Source organism: Anser brachyrhynchus (genome assembly GCF_964034855.1).
Source record: "Anser brachyrhynchus genome assembly, chromosome: 5".
NCBI classification, from domain to species: domain Eukaryota; kingdom Metazoa; phylum Chordata; class Aves; order Anseriformes; family Anatidae; genus Anser; species Anser brachyrhynchus.
Genome location: NC_137699.1, coordinates 50,015,452 through 50,041,911, shown reverse-complemented (window position 1 = coordinate 50,041,911; position 26,460 = coordinate 50,015,452). Strand labels below are relative to the sequence as shown.

Sequence of the window (26,460 nt, the reverse complement as noted above, 5' to 3'; positions counted from 1 at the left end):
TGCAGCAGGCTGTCGCTTCCACGGGGACCGCGCAGACCACCAGCTCTTCTAGTGAAACCTTTTTTTCTCATTTTTGTGCTGTTGTGTGACTGTGTCAAAGAGTTTCCTGATCAGCATAGTACAGCATCTTAGCTCACAATAGCTATTGTTTTGAGAGGGTTGGCACAATGTATTTGTGCTGTGATTTGATCTGTCCTTTGTCTTGAGTAATCTGTTAAAATGTAATTCTTAATCCTACTCCTTTTTGGCAGGTTTTCCCCCGCTGTTGTTACAGAGATAATAAAACAGTGTAGCTCTGGTTGCAAGAGATCACTGAAGAAAAACAGTGTTCTGGGATGTTTCTTCTGTGTTTTTGGCTATAAAACAGAGAAGCTGTGGCCACATTGGAGGCAGGAGGCAGGGTAGGTTGGGCTGTCAGTCTGACTTGCTGTGGCTGTTCTTTCTTACTTTAACAGGGAGCTTCCCTGATTCTCCCTCGTTCCTAGAGTTTCTGTGAAAAAGGTCGTAGAACCAGACAACACAGCTTTCTTCTAGCAAAAAATTGTTTCTGAAACCACAAATCACATGTAGAACACTTACTCTACCTAACATGTATTTTTAAAATGATTTCCCTTTCTTTGTCTGTCAGCTTTGGTACCAGTGGACTGTGGAAAAGCGTACTTCCTCCCTGCCCCCTACCCCAAATTACACTAACTGCAATTAGCAGACCTTAATTAAAATGCCTGGTTCCTAGCTCAGCAAAGAATTTGGAAACAAAGTTAGTTATTCTCAGGCAGCTCTACCACAGATTTCTTCTCGGGCAAAGCTGTTTCCTGATGTGTAAGATCAACATCTCTATACCTGTTGTTCTGTAGTTCAGTTGGACAGCAGTCAAATTCTTGGTCCTAGAGCTTATTCCTAAAACAGGAATCCTCGCACGTGAATTAGGCCAATGCACTCAAAAGCTGCTGCTTGTGGAGGTGCTGAGTTCCCCTGATCCCACTGAGAGCTGAGGACGCTGCAGACCTGGGCCTGATCCAGCTCCCTCTGAGGCTGTTGGAAATCTAGTTGAATTCCTTGGGAACTAGGTAGACCTCGTTCTTTTTTATTTTTATAATGGAAAATTGGAGAGTCAGGGACTGAAATTGAATTTGTTCATAGTGGCACGAATTCAGTGGTACACCTGTGGGCAACAACATGTGGACCTCTGCTGCTGGTGTGCTCTTCCTTTGTTGCACCAGACATAACGAGAGCGGGCACTCAAAGGGTGTAATGAATGGCTGGGTAACAACGATTGATGGCCAAGAATCAAAAGTGTGGTAGGTAGTAATTAAAACATGCTACAATGATGCCATTGAATGCCTGCTCGACCCAGGGAAGTATCTGGTAGGGTGATTTGAGATGTCTTTGTAGCACCAAGTACAGTATCTGAGTTTCCTGTTCCTTGTTAGTGCTGCTGCCGCCTTGCCTTGTGTTAACTGCTGTGTGGGTGTGAAAACTCCCAGTAAGAATAGATTTTTAGCACACTTGCTGCTGCTGGTAGTAGAAGTTGAAATACAAAATGTTTATTTGTGGAAAATGCGTGAAGTCCATGTAAAATCTCCCTGTCCCATCTCGTCCCCTTTAAATCAAAGTAGATCCCCAATTTCGGGGGGCTGATCCAGGCAAGGTGGAGCAGACTGGCAGTGCTGCTAACCTTACAGTGAAGGAAGGCTTGTGCTGCAGAGTGGTTTTGTAAATATTGTTCTGTCTTTAAAGCAGTAATGTCTGTGTTGGGGTGTTTTCAGCAGCCAGTTTGGCTTCAAGGAGATAATTATCAGAGCCTTCTTTAACAACAGGGATGAGGGCTTCCTTTGGTAAGGCTCGATCTCCTTTTGATGCAATAAAAACTATTAAATAGTTAACTTCCCCCCCCCATCTTCTATACATCTTTGTCTGAATGTGAAAACTCTTTCCCTGGCTTTTTTCCTCCCCTCTAACAACGTCAGGAAATTAAATTGTTTATTCAAAACGTCTGATGTCGGTTTTGGACGCCCACATTGGCTCGGGAACTCGGAGACATTCCTGCGAGGCAAATCCCCAAAACCTGCGAGGTGGCTCTTTTTCAGCTCTGCTATAAATGTGCGGTTTGACTGTCAAGGTATTTTTAAACACGCTGCCCAGACAGCTTTGAAATATGAATAAAGCCCTAAGTATACATAGATGAGCTGCAAACAATTGAAATGTGTTTAAATACTTGATCTCTTCCACGTATTCATCAGTACCTACAATTGGGGCGTGGGGGGCGTTAAGGAAGTTTTTGAATTGAGGAATGTTCTCTGATCCGAGGGAGAATAGAGAAAAGCCTCTTGAATTGAGCATTGGGCTGGCAATCACAATAGGGTTTTGGCTCTGTCGTAGGCTTTATTGTAACATAAGCAAGTCAGTGAATTTCCCAATATCTTACTTCTTCCACCTGTCAAATGCGGGAGTAATGAAAACACATCACAGTGGTGTTGTATGGCTGAGCTGGTAGCTAATTGTTAAAGGATTATTGGATCTCAAAGGAGACACAAAGCATTGCTTACTTTATCTTGATATTTATCAGCAGCTCTTCATTCACGTCTGTCTGCTTCAAGGTATGGTTCAAAATTAAAAATCCAAGGCATTGAAATTTGGCATTTCCTCATGGGTGGTTTAATGGTGGGCTTGGCAGTGGTAGGTTGAAGGCTGGGCTAGGTGACCTTAGAGGTCTTTTCCAACCAGAATAATTCTCTGAAGTAACCTTCAACGCAGTTGTTGGGGACTGCAACATGTTTTTAAAAGTTTTAGCCCCCTTGATTGTCTCAGACCTATTTGACTGGTAAATGTTCTCAGTTCATCGTATACAGATTAAGTGATCGCTCGGCTTTTGCCAAGCTAAGATTTCATCTTCTTGCATTGACTTTCTTAACCCAGTCACTTCAATGCTGACAGTGGAGCTTTGCTTCAAAAAGCAAAGAGGGAAGGAGCCAGGGGGCTGTGTAGCAATCCCCTCCACCACAGACAGTGCAGAGGGTTGTTTCCTTGATCACATTTTTCTCTGCTTCTTCTGGGGGTACCTGAGTTCAGAGAAGGCGCCCTAGCCCTGCAGACACAGCCTGTGGCTGCTCTTCTCCAACTAGGCACAGAACCTGACAAAACACAGGAAACGTGGAAACTCTGAAAGCTGCAAAGAAATGTGAGCCCGACCCTAAACCTGCTAAGGCTAATGGGAGTTATTTTTCATGATAAAACAGTTTACCAAACACAGAAACTTTGGGGAAAAAAACCTCTCATAAAACATGGTTTTTTAATAGCACCTTATCTAAAGAGGTGCTGTGTAACTTACTCATTTAGCTGTGACTTAAAAAAGAATAAATTGCTTTTCAGAAGTGATTCATTTTCCTTCACATCTTCAGAGCTGTTTACTGTGACTGGCTCTTCAGGAAGTCTTTACTCCTTTGTGTTTATTATACACAATTTTACTTGTAATAAACCTCTGAAAGACTTGACTGATTGGTGGCTGAGGCTCGTATCAGACGTGGGTAGCAGCCTGGCTTTGTCACGCTTATTTAAAAATGAAAAGATCAGGTACTCGGCAGCCTTTTTTTCTAAAGGAAGCTGCTGTTCACCATTGTACCAAGAAACTATTTTTTCCCCTCTAAATGAGGCCAAGAATCTCCTAGGAGATTTTAAGACTGCATATTTTCTGAGAAGTAGGATTATTTGGCGCATCTTCTAAAGCGATGCTTGAGCAACGTGGTGGTGCCTCTTGGAAGCGAATGGTGAGCAGTGCTTGGGGCTTCCTGCAGGTGAGGCTGGCACAGGCACGAACCTGCGCTGGGCGGACAGTGGAGGAATCTCATCTAAAATCCCAAGTGAAAACGAGAGAGGCTGTGAATTTGCTTAGGTGAAGCTTAGTATTTTAAAGGGAGGTTTGCTTACGTGGATTGTCTCATCTGCAGGACTGAAAATGGTCTGTCGCAGAACACGGTGCATTCAGGTGACCTCCCTGTGTTACCGAAAGTTTAAAGAAGTGGCCTCAGTCATAGGAGAGAAGAGTCCCAGAGAGACTGAAGGCTTTTTAGGACTGCTGCAAGGCCCTGTACCTCCTCCCCATGTTGCTTTTCAAATGGGCTAGGAGTGACAGTGTCCCGCGGTTTCCCTCAGGAGTAAATGTTCTTGACTTAGTAGACGTTGCCTTTGTCCTTTCTGTCTCCTCTCTCCGAGGTATGTTTGTTTTGTTCTGTGTGTGTGCACGCAATGGGAACAGAATTTAATGTGGTCTTTTCCTTTTGGCTATCAGCTGTAGCATGGAGAAAAGTCTTGCAAGGGGGGATTCAGAGCAGCAGTTCCAGGCACTGAGAGGAAAGTGAATGAGGTGCCACCTCCAGGGCTTTCCAGAAAGAAGAGAGGTAGAACAGGACAAACCTGGTCCGAGATCTTGACAGCCAGATGATGTGTGGTGTCGGGTTGGCTGTTGAAGGGAAGAACTTGAGAGCAAGGGAAGGATCAGGGCTGGATTGCTTGGAGGAGAGGGGGAAATACTTGAGCAGACTGTGAACGTCTGCTGAGGAGGCTGTTGGAGTAGCTCCCGTTCTGAATGGGCTGCTCAGTGGTGGTACTGGTCCAGGGTGGCTAAGCCAACTGTCCTCTTGAGCATGAGCACAGAAGCTAAGGTGCCAATTTATGGCTCAGGATGTCCCAAGTAATCACTGGTACCTAAAAGCTCTGGTAGCCTTGTCTATGAAGAACACAGTGGTCCCGAGCAGCTGCTTCTCCCCTTCCTCGCAGACTGCCCTGCCATGGAGGACACAAAGGGCAGGACCACAGCTGCGGCCTTGTCCTGTACCACTGGAGTGAGGGGTGGCCAGGATGGCAGCGGGACCCTCCTGGACAAGGACTGGGAAGACTGAGGACTTTGGGTCCCAGAATGAGCTGGTGGCTCGGTCAGGGCTTCTAATAACAGCAGGCAAAGGCAGGGAGTGCTGATGGATGGAAGAGGAGAAGCTCCTTCCACACAAGAGGAGTGTAGGCGGAGGGGGCTGTTCTGGTGAGATGCAGAAGGGGGCAGGACAAGTGGTGAGCCTGAGCCTGTGGGATGCAGCCGGGGAAGCCTCTGCTCTGAGGAGTGTTTGAGAGAAAGTCCTAGGAGAGCCCAGGTCAGAGGGGCCTCAGAGAGAGAAGCGACGTGGGTAGGAGGGTAAAGAGCATCTGCTGAAAGGCGGAGGGCAGGCTGAGAGGCAGCGGTTGTAGCCCTGCTCCTGGCCCTGGGGTCTGTCCTGGCTGAAGCGTTGGTGGAAAACTCGGTACGTCCTTAGAGGTTGTCAGTTTTGAAACCCATTTCATATGCAACTTTAGTGTTTAAAGAAAGGGTTTTAACTTTTAAAAGGTTCTTTAAAAACACCTTCATATCCAGGTTTATGGTATAAATACAGACTTCTTTAAAGGAAGGTTTCCAGCGGGACAGTGACTGTTTGGGAGTAGTGCTCTCTAGCTTCAGTTATTTGACAGAGTCAGTTCTTGGAGGATCTGTTAAGCTACTTATTAAAAAACATCTTAGAAGATTTCTATGTGACATAATTACTGAGAAGTAGATGTTATCTGTTGCATGTTTGTGTAAAACATTATGTGGCAAGTGGAGGAGTTGATAGCTATAATACCACCGCTAACGTGACCCTAAGGTGTGCGTGTGGGAGGAGCGCTTTCCCAGTAGGCTTGCTTCCAGACAGGTCCGGTTAATCTCTCTGCACTGGTATCCAGTGATTTACAGTGATTTTGCTTTAGTGTCATGGAATCAACAACGGAGGAAGACTGCTGTTATCCCAACTAAAGCCGCATGGCCTGTAATGCCTTGAAAGGCGGTTTTGATAAGGCCCTGTTGTGAGAGGTGCAAAAATCAGAGGACTGAGCATTTAGCTGTGCCTCGTGGAAGTGGTTTGAGTGAAAGTTGTTTGCTTCCACGGGGTCCTTAGCAGGTTTCTATCCCAGATGTGTTGATCCTAAAGCTGCCTGGTGCAGCAGCAGACCTTGGCCTTACGTCTCTGTGGGCAGCACCTTAAGGAAGAGCTCACAGCTCCTCTGCAAAACCCAGAGGAAAGGTGAGAAACAGCAGTGCTGCGTGAAGTGTCTGCAATGGCAAGCATCATTCACTGCTTCTGTTGCCCATGCAGTCCTAGCACGTTCATCATCAGCGGAGGTGCCTGATACTTGGCAGCAGAAGCCTGCCGTACCTACTGACACTGCTACAGACGTGCAAGAGCCTTGGTGCCACTAAGTTACAGCGCAAGAAATGTGTTGCTGTAGGGGGATAAAGACATTAGACAATGGATTTTGAGACATCCTGGTATCAGGGCAGTGGAAAAAAGTGGGAAGAAATTTGATCTTTATTGTATTCTCCGTGTAGTTCTCCCTCTCTGGTGGAGGGCAGAGCTTAATGGCAAGTTCAGCGGGCAGGTTGTCCTTAGGAGCATCTGCAATTAGTTTGTTGTTGGGGTAGGATGCAAGACTCTGTGGCTTAAGGACTTAGTTACAGTGAAATATTTTACAGACAAATGCTTGAAAGAAAGAAATCTTTCTGCTTTTAACAATATTAAAACTTTGTTTTGTTTTTTGACATAAGGGCTTGTTCATTCTTTCTCAGTTCATAGCCTTAAATGGCCAAAAATGCAGTTTTAGATTTTTCTTTCATTTCCTAATTGTTTGTCTGTAGACTCTTTTTTTCTTTGAGAGACGTGAGTAGAGAAGTTATTCTTCACCGAAAAAAGCCTTCCTGAAAAATTCTAGTCACGACCTTGCTAGCATTTTTTGAAGAACACCACAGCGTGAAAACAGTGGAAGAAAATCCTAAAGAAATGGTCCGTGTTACCTTTCCAGCATTGCTCCTGACTGAACACCCACAAGTAAGAAGGGGATATAAACAAAGCTGTACTGTGTCTCTGCAGGCAGGGTCTGTGGTTTGAAAGTGCTCTGGGGCACATAGCTGCTGTTGTGAACTCCACCTTGCGATTGGTAACCTGGGCGGTAGGCGTTATGCCTGACCAAAATGCTGGCCGGTGCTTTTGAACTTGGCTTCAGGCTTTCAGCACACGAGCAAAGATTTTGTCGGGTCCATGCCAGGCTTCCAGAGGGGGTTCTGCTGCAAAATTGAGGCTCACCCTTGGCGCTGTCAGGCTGACACTGCCGGTGAGCCGTGCCCTGGGGGCTGTGGGATGCTCTGGTGCTCCCCTTGGGGCAAGGGTCCACACCTGGAGGAGCGTGGAGGCCAGCGGGGAGGAAGACTTCCCTTACACGTGGTGGATGGTGATGCTAGAATTCAGTGGGGAAGAAAATGTAGGTGGTCAAAATATTCTTGGGGGGGGAAAAAAAAGCACACCATACTATATTACTGGTAAATTTTTGAACTCTTATCTAGAAACTAATTAGAGAAAATAATTTGGGGTGCAGTCCAAATAAGATAACGCCTGTTTATGGCCTCTTTGAGAGAGTGCAACTTTCCCAAGGTTTTGATTATCTTCTTATAACAGCTGCGACTTTTTTCCATATCTGAGGGTTGGGAAGGTTTAGAAGAGGAACGTTTTTGTTAGAATGGGATAGTTTCTGCCCTTCAGGTGACGCCTGTGCATTTTGCAGCTTACTGTGGTATCTCAGCCGCGTGCTGACCAAGCAGGAAACCCTGCAGGTCCAAGTGCAGGGCAGATAACATCTGCCCAGCGCCCGGGTGCAGTCAGCAGGGTGTGCAGCTGTGTGCAAGGTCCTTACATCACGCTGGGTGTGGAGCAGCTTCGTTCTTCATGAAGCACGGCTGGCTGCAGGGATCTGATGTGCGAAGAGCTGTGAAAATGTTCTGCCTGGGAAAGCGGCTTCTTGCAGTAAGAAATCCTGCTGCTGCAGGTAGATGTATGTGCTGGTGGGCTGTAAAAGCAGATGTTCAAGCAAGAATTTTCTGTTGCCTTCACGAACAAGAATTCCTGCAAACCTTCTGAGCAAATGGTGTATTTATGTACTAAGAGATTGAGAGGTACATGTGTGTATTTTTCTGTATAGAAAATCCTAATCTTATGTGGTTCAGTCATTCTCATTGACTGTTACTTGCTATCTTGTCTAAGCGACAGCAAATGGAATAAATGAAAATCGCTTTCCTCAGTGGTTGTTGTTTTTTGAGGACCAGCCTAAGACATCCAGAGTTTTCAACAGCAGTTGAAGATAATTATGTAATGTGGACTTTTCCCCCTATGTATAATTCTTCAAGTCCTTGTACGTATTTTGGAATTGCAGCAATTTGAAAGCTGTGACATTTCTACAAGTCCCTCTCTTCTATGCTGATTGTGTCTCCAGTTAACCCGTGCAATAATTCTGGCAATATCTGAGCTGGATCCAGTGTATGACACCCTGGTCAAATGTCCAAGTCCAAAAAAGAGAACATGGGCAGTTAACCACATGCACCCGATGATGAAACCAACCTGCAACAGCGGAGGAATCATCGCTTTCTCCTTGCCCTGTGCTGTGCGGTCACCTATAGGCTTGAAATCCCAGTGTGTGGTACAGCATCATCTCCGGAGTCCCTTATCTCGTGTCTGCAAACAAAAGAAGTGAGCAACAGAAAATGAGTACGCTTGTCCAAGGGAAATTCGTTCTGTGATCCTGTTTAATCAAACATGTAATCAACACTTAATCAAACATTTAATCAGCGACTAGCATTTTTCCTTCTAATTAGTTGCTGCCAATTATTGGGATTGAAGAGTGAGTTTCGGGGCGGAGCTGGACAAAAATAACCAGAGGAAAGCAGCTAGCTCTCACTGCGCCTTTGTGTCTGCCTCTGCAGCTCCTACTGAAAGGCTGCATCAGCTGACGGTGTCTGCCTCCTTAGCAATGGTAAGGACAGCGGTAATTTGGTAGGCTAGAATAGAAACGGAGTTTTTAAAAAAATGTTATTTATTTTTTGGCTTGAAGAGGGATTCAGATTATCTTGAACTCATCGGCATGCTGATGGCACTGGTGTTGCAATGGGGAGAGGCAGGTACCAGGGAACCCAGGGAGCTCCATAAAGGGAGATGTGTGAAAGATGCAGCTGAACTGCTGGCCTCGGGCTCTTTCTCTGAGAGGGAGAACGAGAGTATGAGTAACAGCGCTCCTGCGTGGTTCTGCTTGTCGAGGCAGCTTCTAGAAAATCTGGAGAGGCCCAAGACACTACCTCGTTCCTGGCTATGCAGTGCGACAGAGCTCCCAGCAGAGCCAAATCTGGGCAGTAATGAAGTCTGGCTAGAAAGGGTGATGGTGTTCTGGGGTTGTGCAGCACCTCCTGCGTGCCCTGGGCCAAATCTGGGAAAGCTGCAGTCTTAGAACACCTCAGCTCGGTCACTGGGGGAAATGATGGGTGTGACAGCTGCTGTCTAGGATAGGTTACGAAAAAGCAAGGGCAGGATTATTTAGGGCACTGTGCGTGTGTGTCTGCCTGAGAGAGATTAGCAGCAAGAAGTGCTGTAGAAGATCAGAGGTGTGGGGGACAGCGTGGCACGGGCTGGGCGTCTGAGCCCAAGGAAGGGCACTGAAAGTTAGGCAAAGTGGTGCTGGCAGAAGGTTGAAGCTGACTGGGAAAAAACCGCTTGGTTCGACAAGATGGGCTGCTCTACACTTCCTGTAAGCCATCAGGATTTGTGCTGAAGAACTCTGGCTCTGTCATTCATTTTTGCATTACGAAGGGTGTGCATTTTGAGTAATGGCTTGGATCAAAACCAGGTAGTAGCTGTCCTCTGTGACTTACAAAGTGGGCGCAGCAGGCATGAACCTACAGATAACATCTAGGGCAAGGAATTTTCTCCAGCCAGGGTGGAGATTTCTTGGAGATGCTGTTTTGCCCTTTACAGGTACAGAAACTATCCTGAGTGATGGAGACTTTCTGTTTTGCTGCCTCATCTCTGCTCCAGCTTCAAGTTTGTTCTCTCTGACTTTGGCTGATCCTACATCCCTCACTGCCAAAATCTTTTGGTGTATTCCTATGAATCTTCTTGACCTACGTTGACTTGATATTATAAGGCTGGCAGCAGTATGTTGTTCGTATGCTGCATTTCCAGCTCCTCAAACTGCAGCCCTGTCTAGTGAGACTAGCAAAAAACCCTATTCTCTTATCTGAACCTTTTGGTAAGGCTTTTCTTTTTCCTCCCTCTAATGGTCACATCAGCTATTAGTATTATTCTGCATGCCACATAATAAAAATAATTCCTTAACTTGTTGTCTCCCAGTTTAGATCCTTTCTCAATGCTAAGTTCATGTAGCTTGTGTTTTATTTGATTTCCAGGATCGTGTGTAATTTGTGTAGATCACCAAGATGATTCACTGTGCCTCTGTCAAATGCTCTATCCTGTTTCTTCTCGGGGAAGTTGGCCGCATGTCAATAAGCAGGATGTTTTGAAACAGTACGGTCATGGCTTGTTGGAAGCCAAGCTTTCATTTTATTGCAAGCCTCTCTAATGAAGCTTCCAAATAAAGTAAAATCATTTTTTGATCTATGTTGATGTAAACTCAAGCAGAGGAGTAGGTTGCGGGGAGGGAGTTTCCCGTTATTGGTACTGTCATCTGAATCTGTTCAAACGGAGAGAAGCAATCCAGTTCACTTTTAATTTGTACAACGAATTTTCTGCTGGACACCTTTTTCTCCCCAAATAGGAGACAAGGCAGCAGAGGGGCACTTCTCACATGCAGTTGCTTTTCTGTCTGCTGTTGACATGGTTCATGCAGTGTTGGGGGGGATAGGACAGGGTGGGATGATGAATAGCAAAATAAGTGTGAAACCCAGTTTCAGATGAAACTGGGCTGATGGAAATGCTTTTTAGCCAGCCATTAATTTTGGCCTAAAGAAACAGTCCTCTTTAAAATAGTAGCTGCATTCAGAAAGGCCCCAAACTAAAGGCTGAAGCATGAAATGCTTCTCAAAGGGAGCAAACAAAACAGGAACTGGCTGGATGAGTTATGTGAGCCTGAACTGGTGCAGAGTTTGGGGAGGAAAGATTTCTAGGAACCTCTCCTGCATTAATTGTTTCCTGCAAACCCTTTCCATGGATGTCCTTTTAACCTGATGAAACACCAGACTGGTAGCTCTGGGGCTGCGTGTAGCTGGCCACAGTGAGCTGTCCGCACGGACTCTTGTTGTTGGTTACGTCTGAGTAAATTACTTACTCTGGTTCCATACATGAAGAGGAAAATTTGTTCTTGTGTATGCAAACAGTGGTCACTTGGTGAGTGCTGGAGACAAGAAATCACAAATGCTCTCAGAGCTAACGACGCTTGAGGGAGACTTGGTGTCTGACTTGCTCTGTGCTGAAACGTTAGGGCCATCCTTTATGGAAAAAAAAAAAAAAAGGAAAGAAGTTGCAATCAGGTTTCTGTAGTGAGCAGACATGTTAACTGTCTTGTGTTAACTTTCTCTTGTTAGTGTAACGAAGCTTTGCATGCAGGAAAAAGCCCCAGACACCTATATATCTTACTTGAAGCCTGGCTGGAAATGAATAAACTCCTTTTTGCATGGCAAGGTGCTGAGCTTAAAGAAGTCTCTGATTTCTGCCAAAAAATGCCCAGTCTCTTCCAGAGATCCAAGAAGTGAGGAAAAAAAGTGTATTACACGTTTCTCATGGATGTCTCAGTGGGTGTCTGGCCTATGTAAAACTTGTAAAAGGTTTATTCAAGGCTGTTTGCCAGCGGCTTGCGAAGCTGCAGTGGAAGTTGAGCATTTGGTTTCAGGGGTGGTGGAATAAAAGCCACTTCTAAATGAAAGCTTGGTGGGTGCTTTACAGATGCACTGCCCAGAGGGATTCTGGTCTAGGTAGGACAAAACATGGATAACAGTAAATGAGTGCTCCTAATACAGTTTGCTTTCCTGGGTGCTTTTGTCAGGTAGCCATGGGCAGGCTCCAGCAAGAAGATTGTTAAAGGTGACTGCGGCAGGTGCCTAGAGCTGAGTAAAGCCCCGGAAGGGTCAGGTTCTCAGGGCAATTGTCAAAAGCTTTCAGAAAGTCTGCTTACTGTAGGCTGAGACAGATGGGGCAATCAAAATCGTTGTGTGACCTTGAGAGACCAGCCCAGTTCACCTTTTCTCTGTCTTTCTCTTCTGTTCTCTTTCCCCTTCCAAAAAAAGACAGCTGCCGTCCGCAGAGCTATGCCCATTTTAGGTTAGCTTACCAGATGTGTTGCATTTCTTCAGTGTGAATTCCCTGTTCAAATAGAACAGGGAGGCATTGGGAAGGTTTATATGTAGGGCATGACGTCAATATTTAATCTGAAACGCTCTCTCTCTCTCGATATAGTGAGATATACGGGTAGTTAGGTTTACAGGTAAATGCAGAGACATATGCTCTTAAGTTTAAAATCACCAATGAAACAACTTTCTGGGTGTCTTAATACATGTCATGCTTCTGTATTGTCCACATGAAAGGAGAAATGCGTGCTGTCTCTGTAAACCTCCTCTCACCTTATAGGAGCCCCAGAAGCCCTGAGTGTATTTGTTAACCGAGACACGAGAGGCAGCTGTTTTAATAAGGAGACATTGGCGGTTGTTACAGTTCTGAGAGAAAGCTGCTCATAAAATATGCATGCAGGTTTTACAAGCCGTGGTGTACACGAGTTAAAAATTAAAAACTATATTGGAAAGTAAGTAATTTTATGTTGGGCCATAATGAATGGAGAGGCAGGAGCCTAAAGGAAGCTCCAGAATAAATGAAGGCTTGCTTGCATCCGCCTTAAATCTTTTATTTCTGAGAGCTGCTCTCTGTCTAGATAGAAATCTGTATGAGCACCATGATTTTGCTGCCCTTCCAGAAGAAGGGCTTTCACAAATGTGGGGTGGAGCTTTTTCCCCCCTCACTTTGACAGCCTTACCTGTGCTGGAACAAAAACGCGTGTTCTTCTCTGCCCTTCTCATCCTGTTTTCCTTTGCCAGTCGGAATGGACCTACACCTCAGTCTAGCTTTTTTCTGTAGTACAAGAAGATCCCCGTGAGGCAGCTCTTAACTGGCCAGCTCAGGAGACTTTGGCAGTGAGAGAAGCAGCGCGGGCTGCAGAAGGCAGAAGCCGGCCGCGTCCTCAGGCGAGAGCTGCAGTGTGCGCTGAGCTGCCTCGTAGCGCCTCAGCTGTGGCGTTTAAAGGTGGGCGAGGCTCTGGTTTCTGGACGGTTTCATAGGTAGGTAGGCTGAAGGGCCTTGGTTCAACTCCCCGTGCATTGCGCCAGCTCGTGTTAATTCTCAGTTCCTGTCGCAAAAGATGCGGCCTTGGAAAGGAGGCAGGCAGAAGGCTCGATCAGCTCGTCTGATGCCGTTCAAGGATTTACTGGTAAAGCTGTTCTGTTCGGGAGTGGTACTGCTCGGCAGCAATGCAGGGCCAACATAGTTACGGTGGAGTTTGGAGGAGCTGTACTTCAGCTGACTTGAGATTTGATGGTATCTCAGTCGACGAGAGCAGGCATTTCACTGATGCTTTTTGCTAGTTTTGTTTGAGAGATGTCTGAGCTTAAAGTTAGAAGGACTGACTTTTGGGAGCGTCAGCATGAGAAACGTGTTAGCTGTAGGCACAAGAGCTTCAGGGTATTTCCTAAGAGTAAACATCCACAATTAATTGGCAGCAGGGTTGCTGAGTGTTTCTTTAAATTTAGTGCTCTTTGTTCTGTGTTACAGTTTGTGTCCATACAGTGTGTGACCATCCCAACTTGTTCACTTTTTGAAACAGCATTGTTCTGTCAATCCTTTTTAATCCCACTTTGCACAGCGGCTTCCCGTTACGTTGTGCTTTTTGAGCACGTGGAGTGTGCTTTTGCTTGTGATGAAACAGGTTTCTCCGAGCAGCCAGTGAGAGAGCAGTTTAATGCTCTGTGCTGTTTGGGATGTAGAGGCATTGCTTTGAGTGCTGGCGTGGGCTTGTGGAATTAACTACTGAAGATGAATTCCTCTTAGGATTCCACTTAGGTTGTCATCTGGAAAACTGAAAACTCATGTGCTTATTAAAACTCAGCTGGTGCAGGTGAGAATTGGCAGGACCCCTTGGCACTAGCTATCAGCCTAGAGCAGTTCTGGCATTACCAGCCACGATGCTGGTGAAAACTTCAAGTCGGCCTGAGTTTTGCATTCAGCTTCAGTATGGGAGCCTTTCCGTGGCAAACCTTTCAGTATGGCTTTAGCTTCCTTGCATTCCAATTTGGTGCTAGCAGAGCGAGGAGACAGTAATGTTTGCCTTCCTATGTCAGTATAATAGCTATTAAGAAATTGGAAATAGGTTTCCCTGTATTTTGGCAACATCTGGAAATTCAGAGGTAAACAAATTACCCATCAGCTAGCTAATGCACCTCGTCACCAATGAGAGGACTGCCCTTCTTTCCCGAGTTGTGTGAAGATTCCCTTGGTGAAGAAAATCTGCGTACTTGATTTCCAGGGCTCCAGTGACAATGGAGAAGGAACTTTTAGGATCTTTCTTGCTGGCTAATGACTTTGTGATACAAGTGAACAAGAAGCTAGTAATTTGTGACTGCTGGCTTAAACTAATATCAGAGGAGGCTCACGAAGAACAATACAAAATGTAAATTTTTAGAAGCATGATTTCGGACAATAAAATCTACTCTTAAGTCTTATGGTTATAGTACCGAGTTTTATCAATGCATGCGGAAAACTTCTGCCTCAGTGTAACAGCTAATTGAACTTATTATGGCACTGGAGAGCAAATATGCAATATTAATTATTTTTCATATTTATAGACCCTTTTGTGCGAGGTTATTGCTCATTTTGTTTGTAAATATGTCTATGTTTCTAGAAGCCTGTGATAGCTTCTACAGTAAGAGTTTAAAATATATGTAAAAGATAAATGTATCCGTCCCCAGCAGCAATACGCTCCTCTGCCTTGTGATTGCGCTGCCCCTTCTCAGGTGTCTTTCAGCCATCACCGGTGCCTCGTGACCTTAGAAAGGCTTTTGAAAGGGATGGGTCATATGTTTGCTTTTTGCACAGGGTCATATTAACAGTAGGGCGATTGGGGTCACGGAGAGACAAAGGGAGCTTGGCACAGGGAGGACGTGCATGCCCTTTGCAGTGCTTAAGGAGGCAAGCGGTTTATCGAAGCCAAAGGATGGGGCTGGAACAATTTAGCAAGCAAATCTGAAGGACTCTGACCTTTTGGGGGAATTATGTCCTGTAATGGAAGATACAGTGCCAAGGCAGCTTGGTTTGAAGATGATTTTTAATAAGTTTATAAAGACAGCACGTGGTGTGGCTGGCTGCCATAGCTGGAAACTGGATCTGCTAACGTCTGAAGGTCCCACTGGTGTTGTGTGCCTGTGGTTGAAGGCTAACCCCTGCATAATTGCTCATAATTGCCATCAGGTACTAAATATGTCTTTGAATGTCTGGTAGGATGAATAACTCATTGTCTTTAATCATTTTTCTGTGCAGCTGTTAATCATTCCTTCTTCCCACGATGGCTCCTCAGTTTCTTTTTTTCTTAAAAGACAGTGGTTTTGTGTCCCTGCTGGGAAAACAGCGAGTATGGGCTCCCAGACCTTGGGGTCACTAGTTTCAGGAAGAATGTCCTGCAGAGGTCAGCACCACTGACGTGTCTTGAATGTCCAGTTTAAACAGACGAAAGCAGACCCTTTTAAGTTTGTAGTTAATGACTTGATGGCTTTTATGACTTGGTACTTACAGATTTTATTTCTGCAATGCCTGTTCTTTAATGCTGAAAGTAGTAACCCTGTTGTGTTTCCTTAACCCATTACTGAAACTTAGTCTTAAACTGCCCTTAGTCACTGAATACTATTTCCTCTAGTTACTGTTTGAAGTGTCTGGTTGCTTTTGCGGCTTCCTCCTCCCTGCAGCTTGAACCTCTGAAGTCGTGATGTTGGATGCTTCAGTTTGTCTCTGGTCTGGCAGCATAATGGGTTAGTGGGCTTCTAGCTGGCTCTTTGCTCTGAGGTGCCGGTGAATGTTTGCCTGTGTTGTGGTGGGAAGTTGAGGTGTGTGGAAGCATTGTGGTGCCTCAGGTAAATGCCCGAGTGATGCCGCTGCCTGCCCTACCAAAATGCTCTCTGATTTTCTGGTCCATTTCCTGGCCCTGTGTTCTGATGCGGCCCTCTAAGCAGCATTTTTATAGCTGTAAATGGGATAATATAGTGCTTTCAAGATGTAGAGAAGATCAGATGGCTCTACCAAATGTCATGTGTGAAGGGGATGGCAGTGTGAAAATCACTTACAGTGCCGTAGTCTCTGATCTACGGGGGCTCCTATTGCAAGGACTGTTCCCTATTTATAAAAACAAGGATGAAATGAAATACACAAATGGGGCTACCCCCTGTGATTTTTGTGCGTAAAAAGTCCTCTGAGACAGCCAGAAGTCTCATTTCTTCAGCCCATTTAACGAGCACTTAAAACTCTAAATGAGACCTCTCCTGTACTGCATTATCTGTTGCTACCTGACTGTACTTTACTGCCCTTCTCCTTTGGATCTGTGATGCTTTATGGAGAGACAGAGGAAGCTGAGGATTTCCCCCCACACACATCCCACTCCAAATGCCAGTTTCTCACCCATTTCAGTCATAAATCTTTCAAAAATACTGACCAAAGAAGAGAAAATGCTTACTGAAAGGTATGAATAGTTGGATTTAAGTTGGCAAAATTACCTCTGATTAATCCCCTGCTTAATAGGTTGAGAACAACAACAAAAAAATTGCCCCTGTTACAGCTGTATCTAGCAGTATTTCAGGTGCCTCCAGTTTACTTCAGTGTGAGCTGGGGTTGCTGGTTGCTTGCATCTCTAGTGGGCAGTCCTGAGAAATAATAAAAGCAAGGATCCTGGCAGATCTCCACTGAGAAAAGTGCAAGGTACTCTGCCACTGGTGAACCTGGTGCAGATTATCTGAGCTCGCCTTTGTGCCTGGAAGAGGAACAGGATGTCCGCGAGGCTGTGGATGGCCGGCCTTTGCTGGTTTTTGCACTTTGCTTTGGTATTCTTTGCATGGTGTCTTCCTGTGTCTGATAATTTCAGCGTGGTAGAAAGCCGTAGCGGCTGCAGGTTTTTTCTCCGATTCATTAATATTTATGCAACTCCCTTTGAAGCCAATATACAGCTTTTCTGGAAAAATGCTTTTTGTTTTATGTCAAAGCAATATATTATTATTTGCAATTTTTTAAATGTGTGCATCTGGAGGTGAAACATTCTCATATATGAGAAAATGAACTTCACTGCGTGCATTAATAACTTCTTAGGCTATTAGAACAGATATCATGATTGCTTTTTACTTTTCAAATTGTAAATTGTGTGGTATTTCTCAATCCATCACTCAGACCAGACAGCAAAAATATGCTACTTAATTGAACCATGGCTGTAATGTATGACCTGAGCATCATTTTCCCTTTGTAGCTGTCATTCTCTATAACGTTCAGGTCCTAGATGCCATGGGGAATTAGTCCAAGCTGTTTACTTTGGATGTTAAAGCAAGCAAGCAACCAAAGCTATTCTGCATAGTTTGAGACTGTGATAAAAAACAGTTCATGGGCTCATAGTAACTTGATATTGAACGCTTTCCTAAATCCATAGGTCATCCAAGCTTAAACGTGAAGTCAACTGGCGTGGTATTGATTTTAATCACTGTTGCATGTGGTGAGGCTCGCATTATCCAGTAGAGTTGTCCACTGGCTTCAGGTGTACAACCAATCAATCGTAACAAGCTTCTGGGTTTTATTCAGTGTTGCGGGTAATTTATACGTGTCTGTTTTTCCTTTAAATGTTGTATTGTATGATTAAACGAGAGCTTTGTCCTGAAGTAAGTGTGCACTGGGAGCACTAGTCGGAAATTTGTGCTGCCTCTGGGTAAGTCCCCATAGGTTTAGGTGTACTGTGCCAGCTGAAGGCATTGAAGCTTTGCTGTAAATTGTTTGGTTTTACCACTTTCAACCGCTTTTTCCCTTCTCTTTTTCCCCAGAGGTTCTCTTATTTGCTTAAATTTGGTTAAATATTTTTCTTCCCCTTGGGCTGATGATTGCAGTGTAGGATTCCTGCCTAGATGTTCTTTGGAACGCAGTGCCTCCTCAGAACAGTGACCTCTGGGAGCCTTGTGGAGAACTGACCAGTTCTCAAACATCTGCTCAAGGAATGCAGGCAGATGGTCTTGCTTTGATGCAGTTTTGCTGCCTCTTTGGAAGGAGGAGGGAAATACGGCAAGTGGGGATCCGTCTTTCTGAGGCCTCTCAGAAAAACGGGCCTGCTGTGGGTTGCCACTGCCATGAGGTGGCTGGGTGAGCAGGGAGTCGGAGCCCTTCCTTGGGAAGGATGTGGCTGGGTGTCAGGCTACATGGAGGGAAGGAAGGAAGGCCCACGGACAGAGCAGCGACAAGCAGTGGTCACGGTGCCAGGGGACAGCACCTTTGGGTCAGGCCTTGGGCGCGTTCCTGTGCCCCTCGCTGCAGCCTCCCCCAGCAGTTAGCTCGGCAGTCACCTCAGCGCCGCCGCCTGTCCCTCATGGACGGCCCCTCATTGGCCTGTCCATCGCCTGTGGCCTGCAGCCTGCTTCCTTCTGCCTGTTAATTTTATGGGGTCCTGGAGTTTGTGTTTGTGGGACCAGCCTGCTTCCTGTGCTAGGCCCAAGCCCTTTTGCCTGGGATGTGGGGCAATTGGTGTGGTTATGTGGTGCTGCGTGCTCAGCACGTGTTGTGTGCTACAAAAAAAGCTATTTTGGTAGAGGACTTTTCCCAAATTAACTAATCCTCAAAATATGTATGCTTCTATGGTTTCTTGTCTCCTGGGTTTAAGTATTAAAAGCTCTAATGTTTCGAATTAGAGGGGAAATCCCACTAGTGAGAAAGAGGAAGACCCAGCACTGCAAGCCAACCTCGCTAATCACCTCCTCCTTCCCGTAGCTGTTTAAGCATGTGTGATGGCATACCCAGCACCCGGCGCCTCTCCTCTTACTGCTCCTGTGCTAGCGTAAACGAAAACCCTAGGCTGGCTTCTGCCTTCTGCTGGTGCAGTACAGTCAGCTTCAGTAAATCCCAGTAAATTTGCAAAGTCCATTTTGGGGGCATTGTAGAAAACCTTTAGACCAATTCTTTCTCAAGTGGCTCTGGCAGCCAGCTTGCGAGTATTTTTCTTCTTCAAAGTAGGACAAAGCTTATTCAGCGTGTATGCATGCATGGCAAAAAATGCAGCCTTTCCCATCAAGCTCTATCCTTCAAGGAGCTCTGGAGCAGCCCTTTCTGAAGCCTGGCGTATTTTAATGGTAGTTTGGAGTTGTTCTGTTTACTCCAGGGCAGACACAGCAAAAGCGTAGCTCGTTTTGTTATTTTAAGTCTTAGCTTATATTACTTGGAATGCTTCTGAGTGGGCTGCTGCACTGATTTACAAAAAAGCACTTCCTACCTCATATTTCTTGTTTATCTTGCTTAGCTGTGTGAAAGTCATTGTTTCAACAATTTGGCTATTAACTCTTTCTCTGCAAGGGTCTTTTTTCTTCCCAAAACACAGTTGGAATGCATCTGGCTAGCCTCAGGTGACGTTCTGCGGCAACGCTTCCCACGCTGTAATGGCAACATATCAATCGCCCACCAGTTATGGGCTGCCGTTATCTGTAAGAGGGCTTTGAAATTCTCTGTAAGAGGTGCTTGGTTTCATTTTCTTTTTAATTTCCTTGCTGAGGAAGGATGAGCTCTGTTGTGGTTGTGCAGTGCATGCATGCTGCTTCTTGGCCAGAGAAACTTCGGGCTTGTGAAGTGTAAGAAGGGAGCAATTTGTGTCGTGGATGCTGATGGATTGCCTGTCCCTTTGGGCAGCTTTGTAATGGCTTTCCAAAAGAAAGACTTACTGTATTGGACAGAAAACTGGAGGAACCATTGTGTATTCAGCAGTGTGCAGCAGTTGCGACTGGGGACGACAACACAGGCGCCCTTAGATAGACGGGTGCTGCAGACAGAGGCAGGCAGCGCTGCTCTGCGGCCTGCCCCAAAAGGGTCTTTGACTTTCACATATGGGATTAGTGGGAACGAGGAAGAGATTCCAGTCATGTCCTCACTGAGGCTTTTCATTCTTAAATTCCCTACGTCTTCAAAGTGAAAAGGTTATAATATATTTAAATAGCCTGCATATAGTGGGAAAGTGGCCTGGCGTAGGAACAGCTGGGCTCTGTGCCAGAGATTCAGTACTCCTCTCCAGACTAAAGCAGAAGTGGCTTGTTTTCCTTGATAACTTGTCAGATGCAGTGACTGAGCGTTGCCGGGCTGCGTATACCTGAATCTCAATTCTCATGCTGGCAGAGTAGATGAGCCACGTCTACAGATTTGCCTGAGCTGGCTCTACCAATTGCAGCCCTCAGCGTTTCGATGTACGACTGAAATCGAGGTGCTCCCTCCCCCGCAGCACCCAGTGCCCACCTCTGCCCTGCGGGCAGCTGCAGCATTCCCAGCAGGGCAGCTGCTTAGCATGCGTCCTGCGTCCCTCCGGGGCCACGGCTCAGAAGCTGCCGAGGTGCTTCCTAGGCAGGGAATGGAACCAGGGAAGTGCTCGCCCGAATTTGAATCGGGTACCAATGTTTATTATTTGTGTTTTAGCGTGAAACAATGTTTTTTCCATTACTGTTTGTTACATCTTTCCCACGTTTCCAATAATAACCATTCCTTGTTTTTCTTTTCTTTTTTTCAGGAAAAGAGGAGTGGAAGTAGTACAGGTGAGTAAAAACTATATTCATTTTTTTTCCATTCACTTCTCTGCTATGAATACTGTTTTTGGAAACAGTGGATCCCCTTTCGTGGTGTGTGTTGAACTTATCTAGTCGTAAGCAAACAGGTATCCAAAGTGGAGATGAAGTGGGCCTTTCCCATTTTTGTTAATGAGTAAAATCTAATGGTTGATGAGGTGATGTTAGTTTGTGCTTACTGCTCTTAAGGATGGTCAGGCCTATCAGAAGTAGGAGCTGTTCTTTGAAACAAAGCTGTGGCAGAAGGCAAGTTCTTGCAACCCCGGGCACAGAGAAGTGACACTGAACTGCTGTGGGGCTTTAGCCCACGTACTGTTAAGTTCAGGTGTTGGCTATGTTTTGTGTTTCCCAGTTCTGAATGGTTGTATTCACATGAGATGGTACTTAAGTGATGATGCCAACTTGCAAAAGGAATTATGTTACTGTGACAGCTGTGTTGCTGTGAATAATACGTTAGAGAACTGTAGCCCTGGAAGATCAAAGGGGGAGAAATGCTCTTTCCTTCTGGCCTATTTTGTGTCCTTAAAAGAGCTGTGTATCATAGATTTCACTCTTCCTGGTGCTTACCTGGTGCGTGGTTATCTGAGAGCTGCGTGATATTACAAGGAAGGAAGGCACATACTTTACTGGCCGGATTTAGCTGTATTTCCAGCAGCCTTTCACCACTACAGCATCATCTTCCTTACTTGTACCTCCTATTGCTCAGAGCTAAGGAGCAGCTTCTTTTATCGGTTCTGATACAGCTTCCCCAGGTTGATAAATACAAGCAGCATGTGCAAAGCACAGCTTCACAAGCAGCATGGGGAGAAAGCTAGCCTATACTTGTGTCATTCTGTGATACGCTATTACTTCAATAATAGCCCTGTGCTTTCCAATCAACTGTCTTCATTTGTTTTATGTGCCTAGTGCCTGCTGCGTACACTTAAGCAGCAAGGTGGCTGTATGAGATGAACTCAATGATACTCTGATTAGCTGAGCAGAGAACAAATTCCATTTTATCTGTTGGGCTGAAGTTGCTGTCCTTCAACATGTTGCTTCAGTTACTCTTCACTGTATCAATGTATGTAGGATACACAAGTGCTTTTTTTTTCTGATGTTTGTGTAGCTTAATGGCTAGTCATTTCTTTATTGGAAGAGTGTTTTGCGAAACACTTGGACAGAACTAGACAGGACTTGTGTAGACATACTTCATGGTTTCAAATTTCCCAGCATAGCTGAGATGCCAGACTAACCTATACCAGGAATTTGTGCCCCAGAGGCACACCTGGAACACCGATGCTCTGCTAGAACAGGATGAATGGCCACGTGCAATCGTGACTTGCCCAGCACATGCGTTGCTTAATATGTCCTGATGCGTGTACTTGTAGTGAGCAAGGGATGTCTCAGAAGTGTGCTCTTTTCCCACCCAGCATTACTAGAAAGCTTTGTGTCACCTCGCCCATCCGTTCCGCTAGCCCTGCTTCTGGTTGGGGGATGTCTTGGTGTCAATCTGCTGGACAAAGTTTTCTTAATAGTGGCAATGTTGTTTACCTGTGTTGAGCAGCAGAGTTTTTCATTTGTTTCCCCTTCTTCTCCTTTAGGGAGCTTACCCTGTTGTGAGCTGTCTTGAGGGAAGCCAGCTCTTATGCCCAGCAAAAGACAAGTAACTCAAAACACAACAGTACACGGGCTGTTTATCCGTTTTCCTCTTCACATAAGTTCACCTTTTTTTTCTGGATGCAGGCATGCTTTCCAGTTAGAAGTAGTGAGTTGAGAGGTAAGGTTCAGTTACTGGCTTCCAGGTAGCATGATGGACTGGGACGTGTCCAAGCTCTGCAGGAGAGCTGGTGCTGTGCCAGCCCCAGTGGTGTTCTGGGCGCCGTGCTGGCACAGCTGCACGGCACAGGGAACGGCCGCGGATCCCTGGGGACGTGTGGGGATCTCTCAGAACCTCAGATGTTCCCTGTCGTCCCCTCAGTTTTCTTGCTGACTCCTCCAGCCCTTTGCAGCTGCCTGCTCAGCTGGAGTGGCTTCAGCTGGTGGCCCGGGATGGGGATGTGCTGCACAGTGACTTGTGCCCAAAGCACGTCTGCTGTGGCCACCAGGTGGGCAGCGGGTCAGTAAGTGCTTCAACAGAAACATTTCTTAATAGTTTCTACCCTCACCATTTCAAGGGAGAGGCTACTTCTAAAGTTATGCAGTGATTGTCTAATGAGGCATTAACAGAAATAAATAAATAAAATCTATTTTTTATTGATGGAATTTAGCAAAGAAGGGGTTTGCATCGTTTCTAAACCATAAAGCTGTTTTTGAACTTTTATTAAAAAAGCTTAGTTTTGTTCAGTTTCAGCCCTCCAAATTAACGCGGGGGCAAATTCAGAATTGCAAATTGTCACTTCTTCTTTAGCCAATAAAGCGTTCTGTTTCTTATGACTTTGTCCACTGGTGAGGAAAAGAAAGAACATCTCCATATACCTTGTTTTTCAGGAGAAAAATCTGTTTGGCTTAGTTTGGAGAGCGTAAGATTGAAAACATGTGCAGTGAAGTGGAAATCATCACAAGTACCTCTGATGGGGACATGCATTTATTTTTGTTTCACAAGCTATGCAAATCCAGAATAATTAGCTGCAGCCCTTTGGCTTCTGACAAATTGCCAGTTCAGTCTTCGTGTGACAAAGTGCGGAGCCTTCGTACTTCTCGCGACTTCAAAGGCCTTTCAGGCACTTCCACACCCAAATTTTCCTAGAGCTCTAGCACACTTTTTTTTTTTAAATATTAAAATAGTTAAGATTTCCTATTTTCCGTGGGTATTTTTGGTTCTAACAAGCACTAATGCTCTCTTTTATATTAGAGAGATGTTCTTTCTAGTCAGTTGGCTATAAAAGTGGGATTAGTCATTGTATTTCAAGCTGCACATTTTTTAATAGCAATGGGATATGGAGGACAACATGTTTTTCAGTGTGGAACAGCTGATTGTAGTAGTTACAATGGTCTAGGCTGCTTTTTTGGTTTCCTTTTTTTTTCCCCCCCTAGGTCTCTGGGAATTGAGATATTTGAAATCTTTTATTTTTAAGGAGAAAACTGTCCCCTGAGCTCTGTGTTTTACTGAAGACAGCGAAGGAGAATTAAGGGTCCCCTCCCCCTTTCCTAAATCTTCAATCGAAGTGGAATACCAAAGAGAACAGTTTCCACTAATTGTTGCCAGGGAACAGTTGTTTTCTAGAAATGTGGGGAGGTTTATTTTCATACGCAGTATTAATGGAGTAAGCTTGGAACAGCGGCGTTCTAGCTGGGAGAAGGGAGCTTATAAAACATATATCCAACAGCATGGGCAGAAAGATGTGACTGGAAAGCTTCCAAAGCAAGCAGGTTTATTGAGATGTTGGAGAGCTGGCTCTCCAGTACATGGAGAAGACAGTTTATTTTTACATGCATGCCAGCCCGTTACTCCTGTCCATGTTCTCCTCAATATGGCAGTCAGCTTTGCCTTAAATGCAGTTTTGGAAGTGATGCTACAAAAGCCCTCCAACCCTGCCCAGTCTGGATGGTGTAGGTACTTTGCACGTGCTTGTAGGAGGGGGGCTGCTGGTTAAAGTCTTGAGAAGACAGTGATACCGCTTAGCTTCTGTGCTACGGCATGCGTTTGGATGCCTCGGAGTGGGGTCTTCCAAAAAAAAAAAAAACCTGTAGTGATAAACAAAAACTTCAGCTTCATCCCTTGGAAACAGCAGGACTGTGGAAAGCCAAATCCCCAGCCGAATCCTGTCTCTGATCCTTCCCAGTAGGGGAGATCTTTCTACAGGAGACCCTCCTGGTACCTAAGGAGCAGCCCTGCCCAGCAGGAACGAAGCACGGGTTCGAGCTCAGGGAGCGATGTTTTTGGCACGCTGCTGTGTATTGCATCAGCAGACTGGTCAGTGAGGTACGGCATGCTCCTTTCTGGTCCAGTGGGGAAGAATAAATACACATCTGCTGGGGCAGGGATGGAAGAGAAAACAGCAGAACGCTTCCAGGATGTGGATTAAGCAGATTAAATAAATAAGCACTTATTCTTAGAAATTAGACCAAGTAAGCCAGTCAATCAGAATGCAGTTAGATCTTTATTTTATTCCCGGGGAGTGAATGACAGATCTGTGAGGAAATTTTTTGTGGCTCAGAGGTGTGCAGCCTCTTACTGACTGGTCTGATTGCTTTCTTTTGACTCTGCGTCCAACTGGCTCTGAGTGAGGTGTGGGCTCTGGAGTCACTTGCAGCAATTTCTTGGTGAGTGAAAACATTACTAAGATTTAGAAATCCGCAATGAATACCTTTCAGGTTTGAGCTTCAGCTTTGGCCCATGGAGCCAGCTCTGCCCAGCCCCTTTGTCTTCTCCTGTCTCCTTGGTATGTCATGATGAGGTAGTGATGCCTAACAAAGCTAAAGGCTGGGGGTTGGGATGTCCTAGGTGGAAATCCAGTCACTTTGGGAACTCTGCCAAAGGTTTTGCTGAGTATAAAGAGACTAAGATTGCAGTGGGGAGGTGCCTCGCCTTGTCGCTTACTGCAGGCACTTTGGGCAACTCCCTTAGAAATTCTGCCTCCCTTTTCTAATGAAGATAGTATCCCATGTACCGGGATGCCATTTAAGTTGCTTTCAGATAACTTAGAGGGAAAGATGCAGAATAAGATGGGTGTGTAAAGGAAAACTGGAGTATTAATGGATGCTGGTGATTTCTGAGGATTGCTGTGCATAGCACTCTCTCAGCCATCACAACGTGTCTTCCCGGATACTTCAGTGAACTGTAAAGCTTCACAAATCCATTTCCAAGAAACAGTTTGGATAAAAATAAGACCCTGAAGGAAATGCTGATTCTTATGCTTGGGAATAAAATCCTCTATTTGCCTCCTTTTGACTACAAATACCTCGCAGCATACAGGCCAGTCCTGGCACAAAATGGCAGTTAGATATTGCTTTTATTAATCAGGGTTACTGCAGTGGTACCCATGGGCCAGCTAAGAATAAGCTTTAATTTTAGGCTGCATTAAACAATAGGATTATTTGTCTCTCTGGATGCAGGTGTTATGATATGGTATCAAACCAGGGCAGATGGAGTGTGTAACTCAGGAAATGCCTATTTTAAAACCAATATGTCACGTTTGCGGCTTGCTGAAACTGCAGAGCGTATGTTGAAGTATAAATGTGCATGTAGCTCTTTTAGCCTTTTTCTTCGGACATCTTTTTTCTTGGAGTGGGAAGGATGAGGAGTTGATTTGATACAGGTCCAAGGGTCCTAATGCTGAGATGTCCTCTCTCAGCTGAATGACAATCCTTCATCAGTTTGGGGGGTGAAATCATTTGGTTCTTCTGCACACGCAAAGCTACAAACTTATTCCTGTGATGCTAACTTTAACCTTGCCCTCAGTCCTGGGGTTTTGTTCCACAGGAACAGCGATGCTCCCTTGGGAGAAATGACTGGTTTCTACCATAGCTAAGGCTTGCTTGCTTCAGGCAAAAGCTTCATAGAGTGTATCATCAGAGCAGTAAATGAGGCTATCTGTATGCCCACCTTCTTCAGTCTTCAGTGAGGGTGCTGGTAGTTCTGAGCTTCCAGCAGACTCTGGAAGACCCGTGGAGTTCGGGGAAGGCTTTTGCCTTTGTCGACATTGTCGACTTCCTTTCTCCAGCTTCTGCAGAAATTACTTCTTTGATCTTAGCTGCGACCTGAGATACTTGCAGCTGGAAATCCATTGTATTGTATGCTTGTTTGCTCTTCTGGTGCTTTACAGTTAAATGAGATAAACATACTCGTGTCA

General features: G+C 45.3%; 1 protein-coding gene across 2 annotated transcripts in view; it reads left to right on the top strand.

Annotated features, from left to right (window-relative positions):
• ITPK1 (inositol-tetrakisphosphate 1-kinase) overlaps nucleotides 1-26,460 on the top strand; it is a 142,375-nt gene that overhangs the window by 12,046 nt on the left and 103,869 nt on the right. For both annotated transcript variants that reach the window (XM_080594235.1, XM_080594237.1), the window contains exon 3: nucleotides 20,635-20,659. In XM_080594235.1, coding sequence (XP_080450361.1) covers nucleotides 20,635-20,659 — 25 coding nt within the window. The remainder of the gene's footprint in view (nucleotides 1-20,634; nucleotides 20,660-26,460) is intronic.